Genomic DNA, 26,617 nt, shown 5'->3' with positions numbered 1-26,617 from the left:
TATTAGTGAGCACTTACTAGGCACTAGGCACTATCCTAGACTCTGAAAAACAAAAGTTCCTGTTGTCATGAAGTTTACATTTTAATGAGGTGGACAGGATGAAAATAAACACATATAGACACAACATGCTACGTCGTGTTGTGATAATTGCTCTGAAGAGGAATAAAGCAGGTAAAAGTACAGACCAGGAATCAAAAAACACTTCCTGTAAAGTGCCAAATAATAAATATTTTAGGCTTTGTGGGCCATATGATCTGTCTCAACTACTAAACTCTGCTGTTGTAGTGTGAAAGCAACCATAGACAATACAAATGAGCCTGGCTGTGTTCCAGTACATTATTTACAAAGCCAAGCAGTGGTAGTGGTGTGATTTGGCCCACAGGCCATACTCTGCCAACTCCTGGTATAGACTTGATAGCAGGAACATGCTATTTTTTTTTAAGGAAATCTAAGAAGACCTCTTTGATGAAGTGATATTTAAGCCATAAAGAAAGAGATCCTTTATGCATAGACTGTAAAAGAGGATTCCATGCAGAGGGAAGCATAAGTACAAACGATGGGTGGTGAAAACATGCTTGGTGATGAAGCAAGGAAGCCAGGGCATCTGGGGCTAAGCAAGCAAGGGGGACAGAACTCACAGAGTGTCTTCCGTGGACACCCTTCATAATGCCTGGGTTCCACTGTTCCATGTACAACAGTCATGATTTTTCATGATCGTGCCTTTGATTATTATAATAAAAATATGATGAATATTTGCTATTTTTCTTTGCCCAGCACCCAGTCCCCCTCCCAGTAACACCACCTCAGTTTTCCTTTTGAGAACTGACCCCTTCTTTATCTCACTCCCAGGCATTTCCTGCCATAGCTCCAGCAGTGGAATATGAACCAGGCCATGCTAACCAGCAGATTCCATCATCCGGGTCATGACGACTCGTTCAAGGATGGGCATATGGCCCAAGTCAGTCCAGTCAGAGTGAAAACAAGGACTTTGTTGGATTTGTATTAGGAAGGTAAGCACTCCTCCTGCTCACCAGCAGAGGTGATGACCAAATACAAGATTGGAAAACAGAGCTAAGAGATGGTAAGAGAAAGACAGACTGAATTTTGGTCACATTATTCGAGCCACTGAATCTAGCCTGAAGCTGGGTACCACTGAACTTTTCTACCACACAAGGCAATAAATCTCCCTGCCTCTGGCTTTGAGCTGGATCCATAGAAATTACAACCAAATGAGTCCTGACAGATAAACATGTGCTATTCCATTTGCCAAGAAAGCACTCTCCCTATGTGTTTTTTCCCACAAATCCATACTGAAGACCTAGTTCAAATACTCCGTTCATTTACAAAGCTTTCAAAATTCTCTCTGGGATACCACCCTACTACATCTAGAGTCTGTAATTCTGGGGTCACTTTGCTTCTATCCTTCTAAGAAGCTTGTTTTCTGCTTGGGCTCTCACATATCTGCATGTGTGTTTCATCTCCCTGATAAGATACCTCCCTGAAAGAGCAGAAAAATAACCACTTCATCTCTATATCTCCATGACTCCAATAACAGTACAGATATCTTATATATAAATGTATGTGTGTCTGTGTGTGTGTGTGTATACACACACACACACACACACACGTAAATTTAATGAATAAACACTACTAAGAACACCCTACTCTTTTCATCATAATTATCAATTACCAGGCTGCAGTACAGAGTTTCATCAAAAACTAATGCAAAAGGCTAAAAGGTATCAGACCACATTTAAATTTCTATAAATCTTATGTTAATTTAAATGGCTTTAGATTTAATTTAAAATGTTTTTCAATTGACAGTAATGTAACTTGGATAATTAGCATCAGGTGGCATCTAGAGGACATATTTAAAAAACTAATCTAGAGTATAAAGAGACCTAATTAACAATTAGAATAACATTTTATAATTATGCTTTGTTTATAAGGGCTATAATGTCCAATTCATTGTTCAATGAAACTGGTCATTAATGAAGATCAAAATTATGTTCTCCCTGGTGTCTCCATGAAGATGTCTCTTAGATGCGCTGGCTTTTATGTTGCCTACTTTTGCTGCTTTTTAAAGGCCACTGCTGACTGGTATTTCATACCTTTGTTCTGTAATTAAAGTTAAACTATACCATGCCTCATCCTGCATGCTAATTTTACAGCTTTTTGGTTATTAAATGAACGGGCTTGGCTATAAACTTAAATTCTCTTGTGTAAGACCTAAATAGATACCTTTGTAATATGGAAAACCTAAGGTTGACAAAGACATTGATGCCCATGTGAAGAAAGACAGGGTCTGGTACCTGAATGAAAGCAAGGCCCTGAAGCCTAGGGGCATGGAGGCCCCGTGTGGAGAGTTAGGGAAGTAGGTGCTGGAGAGGCGGGGAGTGTGACAGGGCGATTGGTAAGTTCAGCTGCAAGTGATGAAGTGAAAGTGATGGCGAGACATCCACGCAGAAATGTCCAGGTGTTTGGAAATGTGGAACTAGAAATGAGAAGACAGTTCAAGGCAAATACAGATTTGAGGGTCACCTGAAAAGGGCAATTATTGAAATTGTATGTAAGTATGGGGTTTTCCATAGATATGTGAAAAAAGAAAACTAAGGACTGACCCAGGGGCAAGTCCATATGTGGTGCCAGCAGTGAATCCACGTCACTGAGTAAGTGAAAGAAGAGGTAGTGAAGGAAGTGGAGGAACAGTTACAGATGAGGGAAAACTGTAGGAAGAGCGGTGTCTCTAGAAGCCAGAAATGAGGGGAATAAGTGGACAACTGTGGTCCAGTTCTCTTTCCCGCTCAGTATGATGAAATGTGCTATGGAGTTCAGGGAAGTTTCAGATCACTGTGACAGAGGTCATCAGGTGCAGTGGGTAAGACTGCCTGGATTCAGATCCTGACTCTGCCAGTTTCCCTCTGTGGAACTGAGGACAAAGTTCACAGCACTCTGTGCCCCAGTTTGCCCCTCTATAAATCAAGGTGATGAGCCAGGTTCCTCTAAGATTGTGCTGTGGATCAAATGCATTTACTCATGGCAAGTGACTGGCATCTTGCACAGAATAAGCCCTCAGTGTGTGTTTGCTCTATTTATATTGTAGCTTTTCTGGAGCAAAGTGGAAAAGGCTGAACCTGAACTCAAATGAGAGCTAACAGCAAAGTGGTGGCAAAATGATTGAGCTGTGACTGTCTTAGGTCAGTGTTCTTTAGCCTATCGGTCCCCAACCTTTTTGGCACCAGGAACCGGTTTCATGGAAGACAATTTTCCACGGACTGGGGAGGGGGGCGATGGTTCAGGAGGTAATGCGAGCGATGGGGAGCGGCAGATGAAGCTTGGCTCACTCGCCTTCCGCTCACTTCCTGCTCCACAGCCTGGTTCCTAATAGGCTGCTGACTGGTAGTGGTCCGCAGCCCGGGGGTTGGAGACCCCTGCTTTAGCCTGCATCAGAATCACCTACAGCTTACTGGCCCTACTCCTGAGTTTCTGATCAATAGGTCTAGGGTGGAGCTTGAGAATCTGCATGTCGAACAAGCAGGCCATAGCTGATGCTCCTAATTTAAGGACCATGCTCTGAGTGGAAGGAAAGACCCTACAATTTTGGGAATTCAACCCAGGCCTTCAATCCCTATCTTGAAAAGGTGTTTTCTCTTCTGACCCTAGCTGTGTTCAGGAAATCTACCAGTCCAAACTTAACTGATATCTGAACACTCCTACAAGTCCTAAGCCAATTTCTGACTACCTTCTTCTGTGAACATACAAGGGCTATGTACAATTTTAGAACTTGATGGGTTCCCTGAAGTCCAAGTGGACCAGCAAAAACCATCACCAACACAACAGTCAGCACGTAGAGTGCTGACCTTGTACCAATCACTGTGCTGATAATCAGTACATATACTGTACCATCTACTTCTCCCAACTCCTGAGAGAGTCAGGCATTATTACACCATGTCACAGAGTAGAAGGAAGCCTAGAAAGGTAAAGTGACATATCCCAAGGCACTGGCTGACAAATGAGAGAAACCAGGATTAAACCTGTTCTCTCGACCACTCAACTACACAGCTCTTGCCTGCTCTTTTTACCCCAGGAAACATGTGCATTATGAAAGGTCAGCAACTGTTGTCTGCCTACATGATTCCTCCATATCTTTTCCAGGATAAAAGTTTCCAGATAGTCGAACTGTTCTTTATGAGGTATGGCTACTAGTCCTTTAGCCAGACTATTCAAGGTCCTCGGAGTGTGCCCAAGGTAGTCATAATCTTGAAAACTGAATCGGTGGGTGTGGTTATCCAGAGAGGAGTATAAACAATTGTTCTGAGCCCATGGGTTAAGCAACTGTTTCCAAGAGACATTATCTCCTTAGGGTTATTATTATCTTCTACTGCTTGTTCTTACTCAGCTATCAACTAAAATTACTGATTTATTTACAAATGTTTCTTACTGTATTCATTCATTCTTACTTCCATTCTTTATTGTATTCCTCTCTCTTTGTTTTATACGTGTAGAAACTAAAGCTTAAAGAGAAAAATAGACTTGGATAGGGTCACTCAGATCGTAAATGCTTGAGCAAAGATTCAAACCCAGGTATGTTAGATTCCACCACAAAATATGCATCCAGATTCCAACCTCCCAAGAGTCTTTGAGCAGTCTGATGACTCAAAAAGACAAACTTCTCATTAAGCTGAAAATGAAATTGCCTAAACTTCTCGTTCCACACCATATGGCTGAATCCCAGATGACAGGAAGCTCATTTCTGCAACACGCTAGGCTCATTTCACTGAGTAGGTTGATGCGAGATTTGTGGGGTGGTCATTTCCTCTTCTTTTCAGCATTGGTAGCAGCAGTGGTATTTATTATGATGCTTCCTTTCTACATTTTTACACAAAAAAGCAAATGCTTCTGATGATGGATAGAGACAGATTTTATCCTAAATCATTCTGTAAGTGAAATATCACAAGCACAAGAAACAACAGCAGCAAAATTATCCACCTGCCTTCAAGTGACCAAATGCTACAATCATCTTCCAATCCTTAGTTTATGTCACGATAGGGAAGGGGGGGGAAGTTCTTAAATGATACCATCACAGAGGTTTGTACACTAGGATGAAACCACAGTGTTTGGACATCTAAAATATCTGTATCTTTGCAAAGTCAGGTTTTAAAGCAGTGAGGTGACTCACGAAGCACCAAAGACTAATGGGAAGTGCCAAACACCATTTGTACAAAATGATCTCGGCATGAGATACCATCACTTTTTCCCCTGGGCAGTTATTTTAGAACTGGTAGAGCAAAATACTCTTGACTAAGAGGATAGCTTAAAGTTTCTGTATTTTTTCCCCCCCAAGACTTAGAACTAACATAGAAAGTGCCATTTCTACGAATAATAGAGAAAAACATTCATTGTGAGAGTTGGCAAAGGTCTTAGAACTACATTTATGTGTAGCCATGTGCATTGAGGGTGGAGTCCATAGGCAAGGATTTGAACATCAGTCCCACCACTTACTGGTACTTGATCTTGGCAAGATTCTTCACCTTTTCAAGCCTTAGTGTACTCATCTAAAAATGGGACCAATTTGAGGAGGCAGCAAAGTATAGTGCTTTAACGTGAAGCAGTCTGTATTCAAATACCTGGCTGGGAATCCTGGCTCTCACCCTTTACTATGGCTCACCTCTCCCTATAGCTCAGTTCCGTCATCTGTAAAATGGGGATGATAAAAACGGTGCCTGCCTCACAAGGTGCTGGTGAGGTCTAAACGTAATAATGCACATAAAGCATGCTACTTGGATCATGGCAAGTGGTCAGTAGACTTCACCTTTTTTTTTTTTTTTAAAAACTATCTACTTAAGGGGTTTTAAAAATAAGTTCTAAGAGGTCTCCCAAGGACAGAATGGGGGGAAGAATGAAGCTATACAGCTTAACCTTTATGCCTTAAAAGCCCCATCCACAACCCAGAGCAGTGCTGTTCTTTTATACATTTTATTGATTGGGGTTTGGTATGAAATTTTATTTTTAAAAGTTTCTGTTGCTAAGTTTTAAAAAATTGTTTGAAACTTCTGCTCTAGACAACTCTCATTTTACAGATAGGAAAAAGCAAGGCCCTGAAAGACAAAGGAATTGTTCCATCCCGGTGAGCACCTGACCAGCGATTAGACCGCCCCTGGCTTGCTGCCTCTGCACCCGGCCCTCCCATGCCATTGAGCTCTGTCAGGATGGCCACTGCCATCTTCTGACTCTGCTGAGCCTGATGCTGGTCAGAACGATGATGAAGTTTTGACCCTGACAGAGGAAAGCACAATGGGGCCAGTAAGAGTGATAGGGGAGTCAGGGGTAAATACAGGCGGGAGAGTAGAGGGTAAGTGTGTGTGTGGGGTGTGTGTGTGTGCGTGCATGCTCATGTTATTATGTTAGGCACTCAAGATCCACTAAGTGTGAGAGGCTGGTGGAATATCTAGATGAAAAGGAAGACCTAGAACTCAGGGAAGATGCCAGGCCTGGGGATGGAAACTTAGGAGTCACCTAGCAAGAAAGTTAGATATGAATGTGTATTATATCAGATAGAGAGACAGACAGACAGGCCAGACAAGCTGATAGACTGAGGGTGGAGGTGATGAACAGGAGGAAGATAGCACTAATAGAGAAGAAAGAAGATGCAGGGTGCAACTAATAATGTAGACAACAAATAATAAGTTCAAGTACAAATAACATAATAACTTAAGTTAATAACATCTAGCACTTAGTGAACACTTCCTACTTTTTAGCCAACTTACTAACCACTTTCCATAGATTATTTCACTCAATCCTTCCAGACTCAGAAGGTAGATACTTCTATTACCCCCATTTTATAGATGAGCAAAACATAGGTGTAGAGAGGTTAGCTAACTTGCTTTAGGTCACACAGCTAGTAAAAGATAGAGATAGCATTCAAATTATAGTGGGTTAATTCCAGAGTCTGAGCTTTTAACTGGTACTCATAGAGAGCAAGAGAAGGAAAAGCAGGATTAGTATTAATAGTAGCATGAGTATTAACAGCAGCAGCACTGAATGAGTACTATTTTGTGCTCGGCACTGTGATAAGTGTGTATAACATGATCTAACACAATCTGATTGAGCCCTAGGGAGAACTAGAGGAGGTGGATGTTCTTAGCCCAATCGAGCAGAAAAGGAACCTGGTTCAGTGATGTTGGTAATTTGTCTAAAATCACACAGCTAGTAGGTGACAGAGCCGAAAGAAAAGCTAGGTTAGCTCCAGAACCAGAACTCTTAAACCACCCTGCTAGACCATTTCTGTGTACAGCCAAATTCAGTGATTCCAATAGTGGAACCAACAGAGAAATTCCTGCTTTTAAAAATAAATTCTTGGGTCCTTACAACAGAACTTCTAATTCAGTAAGTCATGCTTGGATCTGTGAACCTGAACTTTTCAGAAGTTCCCTACGTGATTCTTAATTTACAACCAGGTTTAGTAATCACTATAACAACGTATACAAGTCTTGACTGCTTACTGCAGGACTGCCAACCTGTGAGGATTAGTACATTTCTTGGTATGAGCACACATCCCCACCCGAAGCTTGATGTTGGCAGATGTGCCACAAAGACTCATGATTTGAGAGACTTTTAAGGTGGGGACTGGGAGATTCATCGACCTTGCTTTGAGAGAGTAAAATTACCTTTATAGGTAATTAGCCTAAATCACTCTTCTACACACCATTTAACTTTTCCTCTAAAATGTACACAGTAGCATTAAACCAGTTCAATGACTGAAGTTTACTTACCTAAAACTCTTAATCTCTCAGCTCCTACTACCACTTCATTGTTGTCTGCAGAGAAGAGCAATTTTCCGGAAACTGTCTTTACCTCGAACTTTTTGCCATAAGCTTCTACAGCTTTTGGCCCTAGAAGGGGGAGAGAGAGAATACATTAGTTCCGTTGCATTCAATTATAAAGAGCTTTTCGCAGAACATATACATCTAACAAGATTGTATTGGACTTTAATGTAAGTGGATTGGTTTTCAGAAGCTAGCTGTGACAATTAGCCTCATGACTCTAGCCGTATCTCGTCAATTACTTTTAATCATACGCTCTCCAGCTATGATTTTAAAAACCATCATGTCCTTCCTCCAAACTAATGTTTGAGTGAGATTTCCCTCAGCTAACCACCAAATTACTTTTAAATACTTGTAGATTTTGGCTTGCATTTATGAAAGTACAAAATACTCACCACCTCTTGAAGGACCGGCATATCTTTGGCCAGCCCTAACTGTTGGAAAGGGCACCTTTAAATTCAGCTGAAATCTGCCTCACTCTTTCTACCCTTGACCCGCTGTCTGCATTTGACACCAGACAAGTACATAAGTCATTTCTTGACAGAAGAGGCTATAATATCTTGTAATTAATTGCCTTGAAAGTTACTCAATCTTTCATTATAGAATTTCATTCAATAAAAAATAAATTTTAGAGGTTTTATCATATCACAACAGATACTATTCTTGAAGCTGAGGCTATAGTAGTGGCAAAAGGAAGACAAAGTCCCTGATCCCTTAGCACTTACGTGCTGATAGAGACAGACAGACATACATTTAAACATGTGTTAATAAGTCAACCAGAAAACCGCAGAGAGTTTTAGGTATTATGGAAAAAGTAGAACAGGTTAGTGTGTTAGAATTCTTAAAAAAAAAAAAAAAAAAAAAAAAAAAATAGAGCTACCTAAATACCTGAAGTTCAGAAGGCTCCAAAAAGCTAGACCACAGAAATGCATCAGAATAACCTGGGGGTGTCATCATTCTCAATGATAATAACTGAGATCAAAAAGGAATTTATCTTTTGGTCTGGAAATTCACATAGAAAAATATTTGAGGTAGAGTCCAGAAAGCTTATATTTTTTCCAAAACTGCCCAGGAGATTCTGATACAACTGTCCCTCAGTATCTGTGGGGGATTAGGTCCAGAATACCCCACGGATATCAAAATCCATGGATGCTCAAGTCCCTTATATAAAACGGTGTGAGGGGGCCTCCCTGGTGGCGCAGTTTTTGAGAATCTGCCTGCCAATGCAGGGGACACGGGTTCGAGCCCTGGTCTGGGAAGATCCCACATGCCGCGGAGCAACTGGGCCCGTGAGCCACAATTACTGAGCCTGCGCGTCTGGAGCCTGTGCTCCGCAACAAGAGAGGCCGCGATAGTGAGAGGCCTGCGCACCGCGATGAAGAGTGGCCCCCGCTTGCCACAACTAGAGAAAGCCCTCGCACAGAAACGAAGACCCAACACAGCCAAAAATAAATAAATAAATAAATAAAATTTAAAAAACAAAAAAAACAAAAAAAAAACGGTGTGATACTCGCATATAACTTATGCATATTCTCCTGTATATTTATTTATTTTTATAAATTTAATTTATTTATTTATTTATTTTTGGCTGCATTGGGTCTTTGTTGATGCACACGGGCTTTCTCTAGTTGCGGCGAGCGGGGGCTACTCTTCGTTGCGGTGTGCAGGCTTCTCATTGTGGTGGCTTCTCTTGTTGCGGAGCATGGGCTCTAGGCGCTTGGGCTTCAGTAGTTGTGACACTCAGGCTCAGTAGTTGTGGCTCGCGGGCTCTAGAATGCAGGCTCAGTAGTTGTGGCACACGGGCTTAGCTGCTCCGCAGCATGTGGGATCTTCCTGGACCAGGGCTCGAACCCGTGTCCCCTGCATTGGCAGGTGGATTCTTAACCACTGCGCCACCAGGGAAGCCCCTCCTGTATACTTTAAATTATCTAATTACTTATGACACCTAATACAATGTATGCTGTGTAAATAGTTGCAAATACAATATAAATACTATGTAAACAGTTGCCAGCATGGGACAAATTCAAGTTTTGCTTTTTGGATCTTTCTGGAATTTTTTTCCCCCAAATGTTTCTACCTGTAGTTGGTTGAATACAGGAATGTGGAACTCATGGATACAGAGGGCTGACTGTATAGCATTTTTGTTTCCTTCTAGTTACTTTTCAAGACAGTGTCACTTATTAGTAAAAAGTAGTAGTGACAGGGCCCTCAGTGCCTTCCAGGCAAAGATCACTAGGAACACACTTGGAGTTGAACAAGTTGGGTTTTTAACTCATTGCCGTGAGAGAGAACACACACCGTGGGGAACCATAGGGCTTCTCAATAAGAAGAAAGAATTTATTACAGGATCTGGCCTTATAATAGGTTATTTGGAGGCAGGGTTTAAGGAAGCAAGGTTTGGTTCTGGATTACATGCTGTCAGGAACTGGGAGTAATTTTACGATTAGCATCTTAGTAAATCTTATCTAGAGTAGGAAAGACCAGAACCATGCCAAACTGTAATGGATAAACAAACAGTAGTCATTCATATTACAGGGGGATAGGGGGAAGTTTGGTGATTCCTGTGGTTTGGATAAAAGTTTCTATTTTTCATCTATGTTCAGACATGATCAGAGTTGTGTTTGCTTTTTGTTTTTTCTCCATCCTTCATGGCCACGAGTGGCCTTGTCTGGTGTTGAGGTTCTGTGAGATCATTTATGTCCACACAGAACACCAATGCTTGGCTGATAGAGCCCGGCCAGCCCCTGGATGTCTGGGTCCGCTTTCCTCTTTGGCAAGACTATCACACTAAGAATCAGAAGACAAAAATTATGTCCCAACTCTCTCATTTTCTGGTAATGTGACTTTGGGCAAATCATTTGATCTTTCTGAACCTCATTTTCTGCATCTGCAAAATTGTGCTACTACCATCGATTCTATCTACCGCATAGAAAGGTTAAAAGGACTGAATTATACTGTGTTTATAAAGAGAAATTGTAGGCAGAAAAGAGTTGTGAAATGTGATCTTGTGATTATCATCACCATTGGGAACATAACCATCGCCATTTGTCTAATGTATTGGTCACAACACATTGAAATGAACAAATGGTGACCATCTCTGAGTGAACTTCCCTCATTCGCATCATCATGTCAATTCAGCAAAACTGATCTCTTGCCAGTACATCCACACTGGCCCTCTGACAAAAAGAAGCACACTGAAAAGGCTCTTTAATGAGTGGGGGATGGAAACAGCAGACAGCGCACACATTTCCAAATGATATGGGACCAGGACATTGTCTTCTTTGACTGCCTTCACGCTGTACGTGAGAACAAGTGAAAGCAAAGCCAAGGGCTCCCTCAAGGTCACCAAGTGAGCTAATGGCAGATCTGCATCTGGAACTGTGCCCTAGGAATTATTCCATAGCAGAAAAGGGATGTTTATTTGTCTAGAAAGGAAAAGGATGCTGGGGCAATTAGGAGAGGAACTTTTGGAGGATGAGAGGAATTAGGAAGCTGGAGACAAGGAAGAGAGAAATCCTGAAAGAAGAGACATGTACAGTGAGGGCTTCGGATTAGGTTGCTTAGGGAGGGCTAAGATGTAGCTGTCTTCTTGGTCACAACAAACCTTCAGTAAAATCTGTATTACTTGGCAATGCTTTGAGGTTGTTACCTTTTCTTTTTAGGGGGGAGACTGGAGATCAGGAGGTCTAGTGCTAATGAATGAATGAACGAGTGAATGAATGAATGATCTCAGGATGGCCATGGGGTGAGCACAATTTGCCCACTCTGGATCTAGTCAGATACGGCGGTATGACTTGTGGACACAATGCTTGGACTTTGGTTTCATGGACTTGGGCAATACCATGAGACACACCCCTGAGGAGTCAAGAACTCTGGTCTGTGTGTAAACTAAGTTTACTCTGAACTTACGAATGGTGTGTGAGATACAGGAGCGTGTAATGAAGAGACTGCAGCCATCAGAGAACACAAGACACCATTAAGTTATCTTGCTTTTCAAGGCTTCTGAGAATACAACATGGACTTTACCAGGGACAGAACCATTTGGGTATATCAAGCTCAGTAGTTGGTAGTTTTAGCCAAAACTCCACAGAGCAAATGCTGGCTCCATGGTGCAGATGGCTTGTCCTTTTGTTGATTTCACCTGGGGCTGCCAAAGCTCCTTGGACATGATGAAATCTTTAAAAAAAAAAAAAAAAAAAAGGATTCTACAAAGAAAAGTAAATGGAGCTGGAGACCTGCGTTCGCTCAGGAGGTCTCTTGGTGAGCTCACTTCCTCTCTGGGATGGAAAAGATCGTTATTTGTAACCTGAAACTAATCTTCAGTTAATCCCTTTCTGTGCACAGTAGTGTACGTGTGAAGCACCTCCTTAATTAATCTCCTCCATCAGGATGCACTGGCCGTCTCCCAGTCCTGCCACTGCCATGAATCTGGGAGCTAGAAGGACCTGGGGGCCATGCAGTCTAATTTCTTTCCTCATCTCCCTTGATCCTGGGGCCTTTCCCCACTCTGGCTAGATGTTGTATAAGACTTCTACAACTTTCCTCCTTGCAGGTCAGAGGGTTCCCTGTTTGGACCTACTACTGAGATGATACTAAATCAGCAGCAGCATGAGTCAGGTATGCCTGTGTCATCTGGCCTGGGAACTTAACCATCATTTAAAACATTGTTTCCTGTGAAAAGATTACCTGAATTGCTAACAATGGAATTTCTTCTGGGCTTTTGAGTCATGATCATTAGGTAATAAGCAGGAGAACTCTTGAATCCTCAGGACTGCCATAGTAAACCCGGCCACTTAGGCAAAATGATTTGCTGTCAGGTAAGTCCACCACTAAGTGTAATGGGCCTTAGGATATTTTCTCCTGGAACTGCTCTGTGCTTTCCACCATGTGCATCAATGTAAAAGGAGAACCCTGAAGGGAAACTTTAGGGGTGATCGTGCATGGGTGTATGTACTGGGAATTCTATTTGAACATATGTACTATCCTCTCTAGAAGGCATCTTGAAAGGCTGCTGCCGGCTGGTGTTAGGATGGCTTTCTGCCCATCTTGTTTAATATTAGCTACCTTGTGCCTTACTTTAAGAGGTAGGGATGGGGTCTCAGCTCCAGGGGCCTACCCTGGTCAGGGGAGACAGAAAGAAGATGGGGAAGCAGAGAGGCAGGAGAGAGGAGAGAACAACAGAAGAGGAAAAGGAGAGAGAGAAAGAGGAGAGATGGGAGGACGGAGGAGGAGGAAGAAAGAAAGGACAGAGAGAAAGAGGGGAGAGGCGAGAGAGAAGGGGGAGGAGAGAAAGGGAGATGGAGAGAGGGGGAGGGAAGAGGGGGTGAAGGAGGAGAAAAGGGGGAGTCGGAAGAGAGAAGCAAAAGGAGGAGGTGGGGAGGGAGGGGAGGGAGGAGGAAGAAGGAGGGGGAGAGAGAGACTCTTTTCCTGAGTAACAGTCATTCATCCGGTTCCAGCTTTATGAAAACAAAATCTCTCAGGTCAGCCAAATCTCCCACTGCAAATAAATGGCAAATGATCAAATGATCAGGCTAAATAAGTCCCTTTTGAACGCGGGAATCTGGGAGCTGGAGGTCGGATTTATTTCCCTCCTGGAGGCAATTTTCACGCACACCGCTTAAATCACTGCTTACTGAAGCTGTTTATTTAATTATTTAGCATCGTGACTGCGGGCCAGATGTTAGAGCAGCGAGGCCGCTGAGCTGGGCGCGCGCTGGAGGAGCAGTTTTATGGATTATGGGCTCTGCCACAGCCGTTCCTCCAGTGGGAGCCAGTCCAGGTCACCCACCGGCTGTGGCTCTCCAGACATACACATCTGGTGGCGGGAGAGTGAGGCTCTTTCCCCAGCAAGACTCTGGGCACAAAGGCACCTGCCCCCCCCGTGGCATTTGGATTAGTGGGGCTCCAGATGTTTTAGTCCCAGCAATGTTTCAGGACATTTGGGCAACTGGCTTCTCGAAATGTCCATCTGTATACATTTCTTTCGGCCCTGAAGCCAAACAAATGGCATCTTCTGTCTGCAAGTGTAACAACGCCATTCAGACATAGCCCCCCCTTTCCCCTTCTGCTGTGGAGGTGCGTAACAGCTCCTATTTACCGCTGCTCATAACCTACAGAGGGGGCACTGGTCATACCGCCCAGCGTGTTACCGCGACCATGAGGCCATGTTCATCATTTCAGTCATTATGGTGAATAACCAATCCTTGTTTAAATTTCAGGACTGTGCAGCTTAAACCCCACTGGGTGTTTTCCATGGCTGTTAGGAGCAGAGCTGCTCTATGAAAAGGAACTACACAAACATATTCAGTCGGGGTACACCTGCATCTCGCAATTGAGCTAGGTTCAAAGTCAGCACGTACGGCAAATATGGCATGGATTCAAACTACCATTACAAATCCCTTTTACAACCCATAAAGTATGATGTGCACGGTTCTGTGTATACTGTGCTCTCTTCCAGTCAATACAACACAGCCAGCTTTTCCTCTGGCACTGGAGCAGAGAGCTTTGCCATGGCTGAGCACCAGCTGAAGCAGCTGGTGTTTAGGGGCCATGCTACGTGAAAAAGAGTTGATTCTTCCTCCCCACCCCCTAAACGAGTATCATCAGATTCACATACGTTAAACGTGTGCATAGGATGAGCTCTGCCCTTGAGTGGCATCAGGGAACACATGCTTTGTTCTCTTTTCCGACACTGTAAAATGTGCGAGCAGACTTTCCTTTCTTTAAATACATCACATGGTGTTTCATTCAACCTTCCATGGTATGTTTTTTGAGTGCTTACCCTGGACCAGACACTGCTAAGTTCTTTCTTTTCTTACCTGTTATCAGCTGAGTTAGGACTTTAGTCTGTTCGTTGAGGATGTTCACTGTCACATTTCTGGCAGATTTGAAGTACAGGGCATTACCCTGGAATAAGAAAAATAGAGAAACATATGAAAATGGCAGATTTTTTTTTTCATTACAGGTTATTACAAGATATTGAGTATAGTTCTCTGTGCTATACAGTAGGTCCTATTGTTTGTGTATTTTATATATGGTAGCAGCAGATTTCTAAACAAAACTGTAATCCCCATTTTCCATGGGGCTGAGCTGATCTTAGCCAAGTTCTAATTGATGTATCTTTCTTTGAAAATTCTAAATGTTTAATGATCCCCACATACGCGATAATTAATTGGCATTCAATCAGAATGGATTTTCCCCAAAGAGACACACAGATAGACAGACACACTCCAAAGAGATTTTATACACACACAAACACACACACACACACACACACACACACAAATTTGTTGAATCAAAGACAACAAGGACACACAGTCCTTTAGATCTTACTGTAGATGTTAGTTAGCTCTGGTGCACGGAATGATCAGGAGTGAACGATAATCTCCTACTCTCACCCTTTCTAGTTCACAGTTTCTCCGAAGAACTATGCAGAGTTCTTAGTGGAGAGGAAAATGCTTGTGGAAAACACTCCAGGTTTCCCCCTCCAGCAGGTCCACTGGCTCTGACAATCCAGGTGCTCCCCAGGAAGATGGAAATCTTTTTGTGGAATGTTTGCCACGCATGGATACAAAACCCAGGAGGATCCAGCATCTCCAAGGTGCCCTCTGCCTCCCCTTTCTTCCTTTTCTTTCTCCAGATTTCTTTTCCTCCAGGCATCCTGTGACTTCAACCCATCTCCCTTTAATCAAAAAGGGCACCTGATCCCCCTTCCATATGCTGGCAGACATTTCTGAGAATGACTCAGAACAGAGGCTGGCACACTTTTTCTATAAAGGGCCTGATAATAAATATTTTAGGTTTTGTGGGACATATCATCTCTGTGTTAACTATTCAAATCTTCTGCTTTAGTGCAAAGGAGCCATAGACAATACACAGACAAACAGGTATGGCTGTATTCCAGTAAAACTTTCTTCGTGGATAATGACATTTTGACTTCATATAATTTTAAACTTAATATAATCTTATTTTGTCATAAAATATTACTCTTCCTCCCCCTGCCTCTCCCCCACCAAACATTTAGAAATGTAGAAACTATCTCAGTTCACCGGCCAGATGAGAGCAGGCAGAGGGCTGGATGTAGCCCATAGGCCATATTTTGCCAACCCCCAGCTTAGACGTTCTTCCTTTCTTGGAGTAAACTAAAGCCATAAACAAAAGGACGAATCTCTGACAGAACACGTCAGTAACCACATGGTTATTAGGAAGAAGAATGTGGGAAGTCATCCTTGTCTTTCCAAACCCTCGTTACCACATGGCATGTACCTGCCTGAAAATTCAGTAAAAGCACTATGAATCGAGTCCCAAATACAGAAATACCATCGCGCCACGAGTTGTCAGGAAAATGAAGATAGGAAAGACCCTCTTCACCTTCAAAGTCTTACGTTCCAGTGGGAACAATTCACAGCACGCAGCACACACACCTGCAACACCAGGCGGAGGACCGTAAGGGTGATTAGAGAGCAGCAAACAGTGTGCGGGAACTTTCCTGAAGGGGGAGGCTGTCCCTGGCTGAAGGCTGTGGAGTGAGACGCAAAGGGGATGGTCACGCTGAGCTGAACCTGGAACAGAACGTAGATAGGCTTTTCCGAAGATGGAGTGAGAAAACGAGGACGGTTGTGGGCTGACTGTCTCATGTCTTTTTTCTTCGAAAACAGGTGATTCATGGGCCCAGCCCAGGGCCTGCAGACGGTGGTGGAGTGGCAGAGCTGTGCTGACAGGTGGCTCGGGCCAAGGTCTGAGGTGGTTTTCACAAGCGGAGGAGACGGATGGGGCGGCCACCACCAAGGTGTTTTCCACACACTGATGGTGTAGAGCCGTGGTCCCTCTCACCCAAGGTTAACTGCTGAAATGGATGACTGACCCGCTCAAGCCCTGAGAAACCAGTTAACCTTGGGTGAGAGCTCTTGTCCTATTGTTGAGGAGAGAGAGAGCTTCTGCCACATCTGGGCAACCACTGATTCACTGTGCCCCTCCCCCCCACCCCGTAGCTTGAAATTAAAATTTTGCCTGATGAATAAAGGTTTTTTTGTTCTGTTTTGTTTTTTGTTTATTACTTGGATCAGGGAAGAAGAAATACATTGAATCTAATATTGATAGAGGTTTTTTTTTTTTTTTTTTCCCCCATCCATTAGGAAACAGATATTAACCTAAAATAGTTTCTTTGCCATTGCTTCTGGCAGGGCTTAACTGTGCTACTTCAAACTTACAAACAATTCAAGCAATGTGAGAATTCAGAACCTGGAACCTGCCTAGGAGGATATAGGTTTCTAGAAGTTAAAGCACTAACTCTTCATATATTGAGCAACCTGGCACTGCAGAGAGAGGGGTGACCCGGAATCAGACAACTGGATAAACTCCATGGCCACTGACCAGTGTGCGACCTTGAGCAAATCACTTAATCATTCTGTGGTTCATTCTCTGCAACATCGATATCAGCAGCAGCTCAGGGCTGACATAGCTGAGCCCTTGCTATGAGCCACGCACACAGTAGAGGCCCTGGAGTCAAGCTACCTAGTTTCCAAGCTCCACTCTACCACCTCCCAGTTGGGTGGCTTTGGGCAAGTAACTTAAGTTTCTTGATATGTGATGTTGCACATATTATTATTAAATTATTAAAAGACACATCTTATTAAAATTATTAAATTCTCTATGTAATGAACTGTGTTCCAGGCACACAGTAAGTCCTCTGTAGTTGGTAGGGTTAGGGGAGGGGGCAGACAGGGCAGGTTAGTGACAGAGGCAGGAGGAGGAGGAGGGGGAAAGAGAGGAAGAGGAGGGGAGAGGGAGGGGGAAAGAGAGGAAGAGGAGGCGGGAGGGGGAAAGGAGGGAGGAGGAAAAGGATGACCTTTCTTTGTATTACCTAATCCTTATAACCTATCTGTGAACTAAGTCAAGGGTATCCTTTACATCCAATATTCTGTTTCCAGATTTCAAAGGATCTCCCTTTAGTGGCCGGTTCACTATTATCTTTCAAATCCCAGTATCTTCAAACGTATCTGCCTGCCCTTAATATTCACAAAATTCTATTGAGGAAAAAAAAAATCTCTACAGCTTTGATCAAGGTTTCTAGCAAGAGATAAAATAAAGCCAGCCATTCCTTTTTATTGCTAGGTCAAAATATTAACATATAGCATTAATTGGTCTGTGATGCTTAACGCGCTGGGAAACAGTCTTTGCTACATGAGGGTTTAAACAAAGAGCCTCATTCTAGCCTGGGACAGCTTGCTATAATCCTCCCATATACAGTACCTGATAACAGAAAGATTACCAGGAAAAAAGCACAAACCACCAGCTAACAAACTCTGACTCAGCTGGGTCAGTGCCATTTTATTTGGCTCTCTGGCTCGCTTTACTGAGGTTAAACCAGGAAACAGCAGCCAAGCGAAGCATCCCTGCGGTCTCTGTGGTATCAGAACCAGTAGGGGAAACACTTTATGAGGAGAGGCTAAATTCTGCTCTCTCAGCTGCTTCTCTTTCCTGTCTCCCTCCCACTCACCACTGCAGCCTCTGGGCCTGGGGAGGTTAATTTCTGCCACAGGACAGCCTGCTCTGGGGCCAGTGACTTTCACTAAATGACTTCAGGGAACCATCCAAGGACAAGGGGCTTAGGGGGAACCCGAGGGAGGCTCAGCCCCGCCTGGCGGAAAGGAAGGAGTCTGGCAAACCCGAGGGTGTTTGATGATGATTATCAGAGCTCTGGACCGGAGCAAGTCAGTCTGTGGCCAATCAGCCCAGATTCTCCTAGACACAGGGTGAGGCTGCTTGGGACATGAGGAAGGGGGACACACACCATTCCTCCCACTTTGGGAGATCAGGACACGCCACATCAGGACTCTGCCCAAACAACTAAAGCATGCAGCATTTGGATGGAGAAGAACCCCCATCGTATCTGTTTCTCTAGAGCAGAACATGCAGAACAGAATCACACATTTTCTTGATGACGCAAGACCACTGCAATGAACATTATTTACCCCACAATGCTTTCCAGGAACTACTGTATGCATGTGGCTATTTGAACACTAAATGGCTCCATCATGCTGACATTTTAAAATTAGTGTATCTGATTTTTTGAAATGTATTATTTGTTCTCATATGAAGGCAGTCCATATAAACATCAAATACTACAAAGCTTATCTTGAAGAGCAGTGGTTCATACCTCTCACCACCTTGAAAGCAAAGAGCTTTCAACTTGCCAGGATTCTCCTTTAGGTACTTCCCTCCCCATGGCCCCAAATATACTTCTGTGCTACCTCTTGATCTATCGACTTTAGACGTTATCCACTGAATTTCTCCAATGGTATGGACTCTTCCATGCAATTTTGGTCAAATCAATATTCAGAATCTACATTATTATGATTATGCATAATATTGTCCACAGCTGAGCAAAGTCATGTTCTTTGATTACATTTCCTTTTTCTTTCTTGTACACTTTTTTTTCTTTTCGTAGAGTCAATAAATGCTTCATTAAAAAAAAATGCTTTATTTTCTACTTTTGTTTTTTTCCTCCTAAAGTTGAATCCTTTTTCTTTAGGTTCTATATTCTGGCTGGAAAATAACCTCAGCTTTAAGTTCCAATATTTCTGCTGATGTTTTAAAAAAATTTTACTACAGTACTTGTAATTTTCAAGAGCTTTTTCTTATTCTTTGAAACTTCATTTTATACCATCCCTTCCATGTTTGACTGACACACTATCCTTTCTTAGACGAAATAAAAATGCTCTTTGGAAGCTATGGGTTTCTGGAAGAGTAAACCTTGCCATAGGGAATTGGGGAATTGGCTAATTCAATGAAAAACCTCCAAATGTCAGTATCTGTGGGCAGTCAGTACCGGTGGGCTAGTATCATCAAAGAGGAATTCTCTAAACTCCTAAACTCTCTAAACTCTTTCAGACATTTCATTGTTAGTGCAAAGAAATGCAACAGATTTCTGTATGTTAATCTTGTATCCTGCTACCACACTAAATTCGTTTATCAGTTCTAGTAGTTTTTGTGTGGAGTCTTTAGGGTTTTCTATATATAGTATCACATCATCTGCATATAATGACAATTTTACATTTTATTTTTTATTTTTATTTTTTTAACATCTTTATTGGAGTATAATTGCTTTACAATGGTGTGTTAGTTTCTGCTTTATAACAAAGTGAATCAGCTATACATATACATATATCCCCATATCTACTCCCTCTTACATCTCCCTCTCACCCTCCCTATCCCACCCCTCTAGGTGGTCACAAAGCACCGAGCTGATCTCCCTGTGCTATGTGGCTGCTTCCCACTAGCTATCTATTTTACATTTAGTAGTGTATATATGTCCATGCCACTCTCTCACTTCGTCTCAGCTTACCCTTCCCCCTCCCGTGTCCTCAAGTCCATTCTCTACGTCTCCGTCTTTATTCCTGTCCTGCCCTTAGGTTCTTCAGAACCTTTTTTTTTTTTTTTTTAGATTCTGTATATACGTGTTAGCATACGGTACCTGTTTTTCTCTGACACTTCACTCTGTATGACAGACTCTAGGTCCATCCACCTCACTACAAATAAAATGAATATGTTTTGTTTCTTTTTCTTGCCTGACTGCTGGGTCTAGGACTTGCAATACTGTGTTGAATAGAAGCAATGAGAGTGGGCATCCTTATCATGTTCCAGATTTTGGCATGAAGGCTTTCAGCTTTTCACCATTGAGTATTGGCTGTGGGTTTGTCATAAATAGCTTTTATTATGTTGAGATACGTTCCCTCTATACCCACTTTGATAAGAGTTTTTATCATGAATGAATACTCAATTTTGTCAAATGCTTTTCCTGTACCTATCGAGATGATCAGGTGATTTTTGTCTTTTCATTTGTTGATGTAATGTGTCACACTGATTGATTTGCATAGGCTGAACTATCCTTGTGACCCTGGGATGAATCCAACTTGATTGTGCCGTATGATCTTTTTTATGTGATGTTGGGTTTGGTTGTTAATACTTTGTTGAGAATTTTTGCATCTATTGGGTTGGCCAAAACATTCGTTCAGGTTTTTCCATAACATTCTACGGAATAATCCGAACGAACATTTTGGCCAACCCAACATATTCATCAAAGATATTTGCCTGTGATTTTCTTTTTTGTAGTGTCCTTGTCTGGTTTTGATATCAGGGTGATGGCTTCATAGAATGACTTTGGGAGTGCTTCCTCTTCTTCAATCTTTTGGAAGAGTTTGAGAAGGACTGGTGTAAGTTCTTCCCCAGTGAAGCCATCTGGTCCTGGACTTTTGTTTTCAGGGAGTTTTTTTGTTTTTGTTTTTGTTTTTTAATGACAAATTCTATTTCACTTCTAGTGATCAGTCTGTTTAAACTATCTATTTCTTCTTTGTTTAGTTTTGGTGGACTGTATGTTTCTAGAAACTTGCCCATTTCTTCTAGGTTGTCAAATTTGTTGGCATAAAATTGATCATAGTATTCTCTTACAGGTTTTTGTTGTTGTTGTTGTTGTATTTCTGTGTTTAGTTGTTATTTCTCCTCTTTCATTTCCTATTTTGTTTATTTGGGTTCTCTCTCTTTTCTTCTTGGTGAGGCTGGCCAGAGGTTTGTTGATTTTGTTTACCCTTTCAAAAAAATCAGCTCTTGGTTTTATTGATTTTTTTCTATTTTTTAAAATCTCTATTTTATTTATTTTCTCTTTGATCTTTACCATTTCCTTCCTTCTACTGACTTTACATTTTGTTTCCTCTTCTTTTTTTAATTCTTTTAGGTGGTTGGTTAGGTTGTTTGAGATTTTTCTTGCTTTTTGAGGAAGGCCTGTATCACTATGAACTTCCCTCGTAGTACTGCTTTTGCTGCAACCCACAGATTTTTGTCTGGTTGTGTTTTTATTGTCATTTGCCTCAAGGTATTTTTTAATTTCCTCTTTGATTTCATCATTGACCCATTGGTTTTTCAGTAGCATGTTGTTTAGTCTCTAAATAATCTTTTTTTTTTTCTCATTTCTTTTTCTATGGTTGATTTCTAGTTTCATGCCACTGTGGTCAGAAAAGATGCTTGAAATAATTTCTCTCCTGTTAAATCTTTTGAGGCTTGTTTTCTGTCCTAGTATGTGATCTATAGTAGAGAACGTTCCATGTGCATTTGAAAAGAATATGTATTGTGCAGTGGGGTTTTTTTTTGATATAATGTCCTGAAAATATCAATTAAGTCTAACTGTTTCATTGTGTCATTTAGGATCTCTGTTGCCTTACTGATTTTCTGTCTAGAACATCTCTCCATAGATGTGAGTGGGCTGTTAAAGTCTCCTACTATTTTTGTGTTCCCATCAATTTCTCCTTTCATGCTTGTTAGTATCTGTTTTATGTATTTAGGTGCTCCTATAGTGGGTGCTATATGTCAATGACTGTAATATCCTATTCTCATATTGATCCTTTTATCATTATATAGTGTCCTTCTTTATCTTTCTTTATGGTCTTTGTTTTAAAGTCTGTTTTGTCTGATATGAGTATTGTTACCCCCGCTTTCTTGTCATTTCCATTTGCATGAAATATCTTTTTCCATCCCCTCACTTTCAGTCTACATGTGTCCTTTGCCCTAAAGTGGGTCTCTTGTAGACAGAATATTATTATCCAATCTGCCACTTTATGTCTTTTGATCGGAGCATCTAGTCCATTGACATTTAAGGTAATTATTGATAGGTATGTATTTATTGCCGTTTTGAACCCAGTTTTCCAGTTGATTTTGTATTTCTTCTTGTTCCTTTCTTTTTGTTTTTGTTTTTCCTTTTGTGGTTTGATGGTTTTCTTCTGTATTATACTTGAGTTCTCTTCTTTCTAGTTTTTGTGAATCTGTTGTATGTTTTTGATTTGTAGTTACCCTGTTTTGTTTTTCAAGTATGTTAACCCATTATTATATCTACTTGCTTTACACTGATAGTAATATAGGCTCAAACACATTTTTTAAAAAACCTACATTTTCTTACTGCCCTCCCCAGCATTTTATGATTTGTATTTCCTCTTTAACATCTTCATGTTTATCCTTTTGCTATTCATTGCAGTTAATCATCACTTTCACACACAAAAATTTTTTTTTAAATCTATGTACTGGCTCATTTAAGTGATTTATTTTCCAGTTGCAATTTTCTCTCTCCTACAGATTTTTGCCTCCTTTCTATTTAGAGAAAGCTTTTCAATACTTCTGGATGGTTTAACTTTCTAGATAACAATCCTCCTATCTTCTGCTAGGCTGGGAAGCGGTACTTCCTAGCCGGGTCAATTGGGGATGGGATCTGGGTATATATGCTGAGTTTAACTGGTCTTTATGCAGATTTTCCAACCAGTCTTTTTTGTCAGCCTCACTCCAGAGTGCATCATGACTATTGTTGGCCCAAGGCACTGTGCCTCAAGTGTTTTGTGGATAAGTAACCCTGTTCCATTCATTCTGGACAGTGGCTCTCAATTCATCAGGGACATCTATTTCCAGAGCCTTTCCAGGGCTCTGTATCATGGATCGTCTCTCACTCTATTTATTTATTTATTTTGCTTCCTTCACTGCACATTTGTAGATTCCAGCTCTGCCAGGTCAGCCCCCTCTCATCAACCCACTTTCCATCAGCCCTTTCCATCATTTTTTCTCTTTCTCTATGACCATGTAAGTTTATTCCTTTTCAGTTTTGTTTTCCATTTACTGTCTTTTTGAATGGGGTTTCTGAATGAAGCAGAGACTTATCATTTCTCACTGCCATCAATCTATCTATCTCTAGAGCCACCTCTTACTTCTGCCTTCCCAAGTGGACAAAGCAGGTTAAACTTGTATGTAAGTCAAGAGCAAGTAGTGTCTGGTCCAGGACCCAAGAGCTTCTCTTAAGCATTTTGTATATACTGAGTGTCTAGAACATGTTATATATTGTCCTTGGCCCTGGATAATAGGAAAGATACGACCTTTGTGTTGGAGTAGCTCCTTGCCCAGCAGGAGACTGAGTCAATGGAAAATAACCATGAAAACAATGCAATATTCCTTCCATCAAGATCTATGCTCTCCCGGTATGAAGGGCACAGATTTTAATATTTGCTTTTGATGCCAGCCGCATCAACACAGCCTGTTCTGAAGTTACTTATCTTCACATATTTTCTTTGCCCTCTGAGGAGCTAACAGTCTGATCTGGGAATGTAGATAAAGAGAGAAAACCCCAAGACGGCACATAAACAACTTCCACGTTCAGGGAAGTCTTTCAACTCTCAGTGGGAATGAAGCTCAGAGAAGGAAGGGATCAGCAGGGTTGGAATCCTGAGCCATCTTTCCAGAGGAGAATTCCGCTGGCTTCTGCCTTATCCTCCTAACGAAAAGGCACAGCAATTCACAATAGCATAGTGTCCACCTAACACTGACTGAGAACACAGGGGAGCCTGGCCTGTGGAGTAACAGTTCAGAGTGTGACCTTTGGAGTCAGATTTGGGCTGGAATCATAACTCTACGTTTACTAACTGTGTGGTGTTGGGTAAATCATTTATACTCTTTGAGCCTCACTTTCTATATTTACAAAATGAAGTTAAAGGCTACCTAACGGTGTTGATATGAGGATTAAAAGAAGACAGTATATGTCAAGGGCCTAGCACAGTGGCTACCAAAATGCTACATAAACTATAACAAGGAAACAGACAAAACCTATAGTAGGAAGGCTTCTTGGAAAACAACTGATTCTAGGACAGGGGCAAGAAATATGAAAGATGTGCCTGGAACATCGTGCAGTGCCAGAAAGGAATGAAGTGCTCAAAAACAAATAAAAAAACAAATAGAAAAACACCCCACAATTATGGGGGAGCATGTCAAAGGGACACAGGAGACAAACTTAAAGAGCTCCTAATGGCCAAGCTGGAACAATGTGAACAACAAAATAAATATTGTAGCACTGAATTATAACCCAAGACATAAAATAAATATCCATGAGTCCATTCTGATATACATAAATGATTAAATAGATAAATGGAACAGAAAAAACAAATCTCCTATGTAGAAGAATTCCAAACAATTTTCATAGTTAATTCCCTAAATCTTAAAGATGGATTGCACATAGTGACTTCATTTGGAAGAATACAGCATGAAATAGGGAATAGGAACATCACAGTGGAGAAATCTGACAAACATCCCTTCAGCCAGGTGATGAAGGTCAACATTAACAGTGATAAGTCATGTTGATAGTACGCACCCTTGAAAAATGTGAAGAGAGGGACACTTTACCTCTGTGGTCTTCCTCTTAAAAACCCATTACCCGCATCTAATTATGAGAAAAACATCAGACAAATCTTAATTGAGGGTTATTTTGCAAAACACCTGACCAGTACTCCTCAAAATGGTAAGGGCATCAAAACCAAGGAGAGTCTGAGAAACTGTCACAGCCAAGTAGAACCTAAAGAAACATGACAAATAAACATAATGTGGTATCCTGGATGAGATCCTTGGATATTAAAAGGATATTATATAAAAACTAAGAAAAATCTGAAAAAAGGATATATTTTAGTTAGTAATAATGTGTCAGTACTGGTTCATTAACTGTGACAAAAGTACCATACCAATGTTCTATACTAGTAATAGAGGAGACTGGCTACGAGATATACAAGAATGCTCTGCATGATCTTTACAACTTGTCTGTATATTTAAACCTTTCAAAAAAAATTTTTAGTGTTTTTTTGGAAAGCTATATTAGGCTGCCAAATTCCAAGATCTAGAACTTTAGGAAGAGACCTCAGAAAGGCACTCATCTCTGCAAAGGCAGGAAGCTTAATACATCATGGACATGTGATTTCACTCCGGGGTGGACCATGTTACTAGAAAATTCTCCCCTAAACAAATTTATTTCCATGGGATTTTATCTTTAGGAATACTAAAATAAACAAGAGTGCACGGGCCTCTCACAGCCAGTTCTCTATGCAGGGCTCTTCATACGCTATCATTCTCCCCTGGTCAGCTTACAGAAAACAGGGAAATCAGAAGTCGCCAGCTTCTTTGTGGTAGGAATCACAATGTACTGGCTGTAGTGATCAATGTTCACTAAATAATATTCTTTTTTTTTTTTTTAGTCGAAGTATAGTTGATTTACAATGTTGTGTTAATTTCTGCTGCACAGCAAAGTGATTCAGTTATACATACACATACATTCTTTTTTATATTCTTTTCCATTATGGTTTATCACAGGATATTGAATATAGTTCCCTGTGCTATACAGTAGGACCTTATTGTTTATCCATTCTATATGTATCAGTTTGCATCTGCTAACCCTAAACTTCCAATCCTTCCCTCCCCCCTGCCCCCTTGGCAACCACAAGTCTGTTCTCTATGTCTGTGAGTCTATTTCTAATACTAACTCTTGACATGACTAGAAAAATCAAACCGACACAAACTTGTATGTCATTAAAATCATCCCAAAAGGTAGTTTGTAAGTTTATCCTCAGCAAGCATCAAATGTCTCCATTACCATTATTATTTTAAATAGGATGCTTTAGTTGTCTCTGAATTGATCCTTTTAAAAACATGACAAAGGGCTTCCCTGGTGGCACAGTGGTTAAGAATCCGCCCGCCAATGCAGGGGACACGGGTTCGAGCCCTGGTCCGGGAAGATCCTACATGCCGCAGAGCAACTAAGCCCATGCGCCTCAACTAAGACCTGACACAGCCAAATAAATAAATAAATAAATAAATAAATAATTAAAAAAAAACTGGAAGGGGACTGCCAGCTTTCCTAGTGTCTGGCACATTCCTGGCACTCACTAGGCTTTCAATCAATATTTGCTGAATAACTGAATACTCAGATCAAATTAAGAGTCAACTGAGAG

The 26,617-nt window shown here is 41.4% G+C and overlaps 1 protein-coding gene across 1 annotated transcript in view; it reads right to left on the bottom strand.

The window, feature by feature from the left end:
- SGCD (sarcoglycan delta) overlaps positions 1-26,617 on the bottom strand; it is a 420,920-nt gene that overhangs the window by 143,692 nt on the left and 250,611 nt on the right. Inside the window, exons 4-5 of the mRNA XM_059917584.1 lie at positions 14,642-14,729; positions 7,773-7,892 (exon numbers count right to left, since the gene is read on the bottom strand). Coding sequence (XP_059773567.1) covers positions 7,773-7,892; positions 14,642-14,729 — 208 coding nt within the window. The remainder of the gene's footprint in view (positions 1-7,772; positions 7,893-14,641; positions 14,730-26,617) is intronic.

Source organism: Balaenoptera ricei, chromosome 3, assembly GCF_028023285.1.
Source record: "Balaenoptera ricei isolate mBalRic1 chromosome 3, mBalRic1.hap2, whole genome shotgun sequence".
NCBI lineage: Eukaryota > Metazoa > Chordata > Mammalia > Artiodactyla > Balaenopteridae > Balaenoptera > Balaenoptera ricei.
This window is presented reverse-complemented; position numbering and strand designations above follow the sequence as displayed.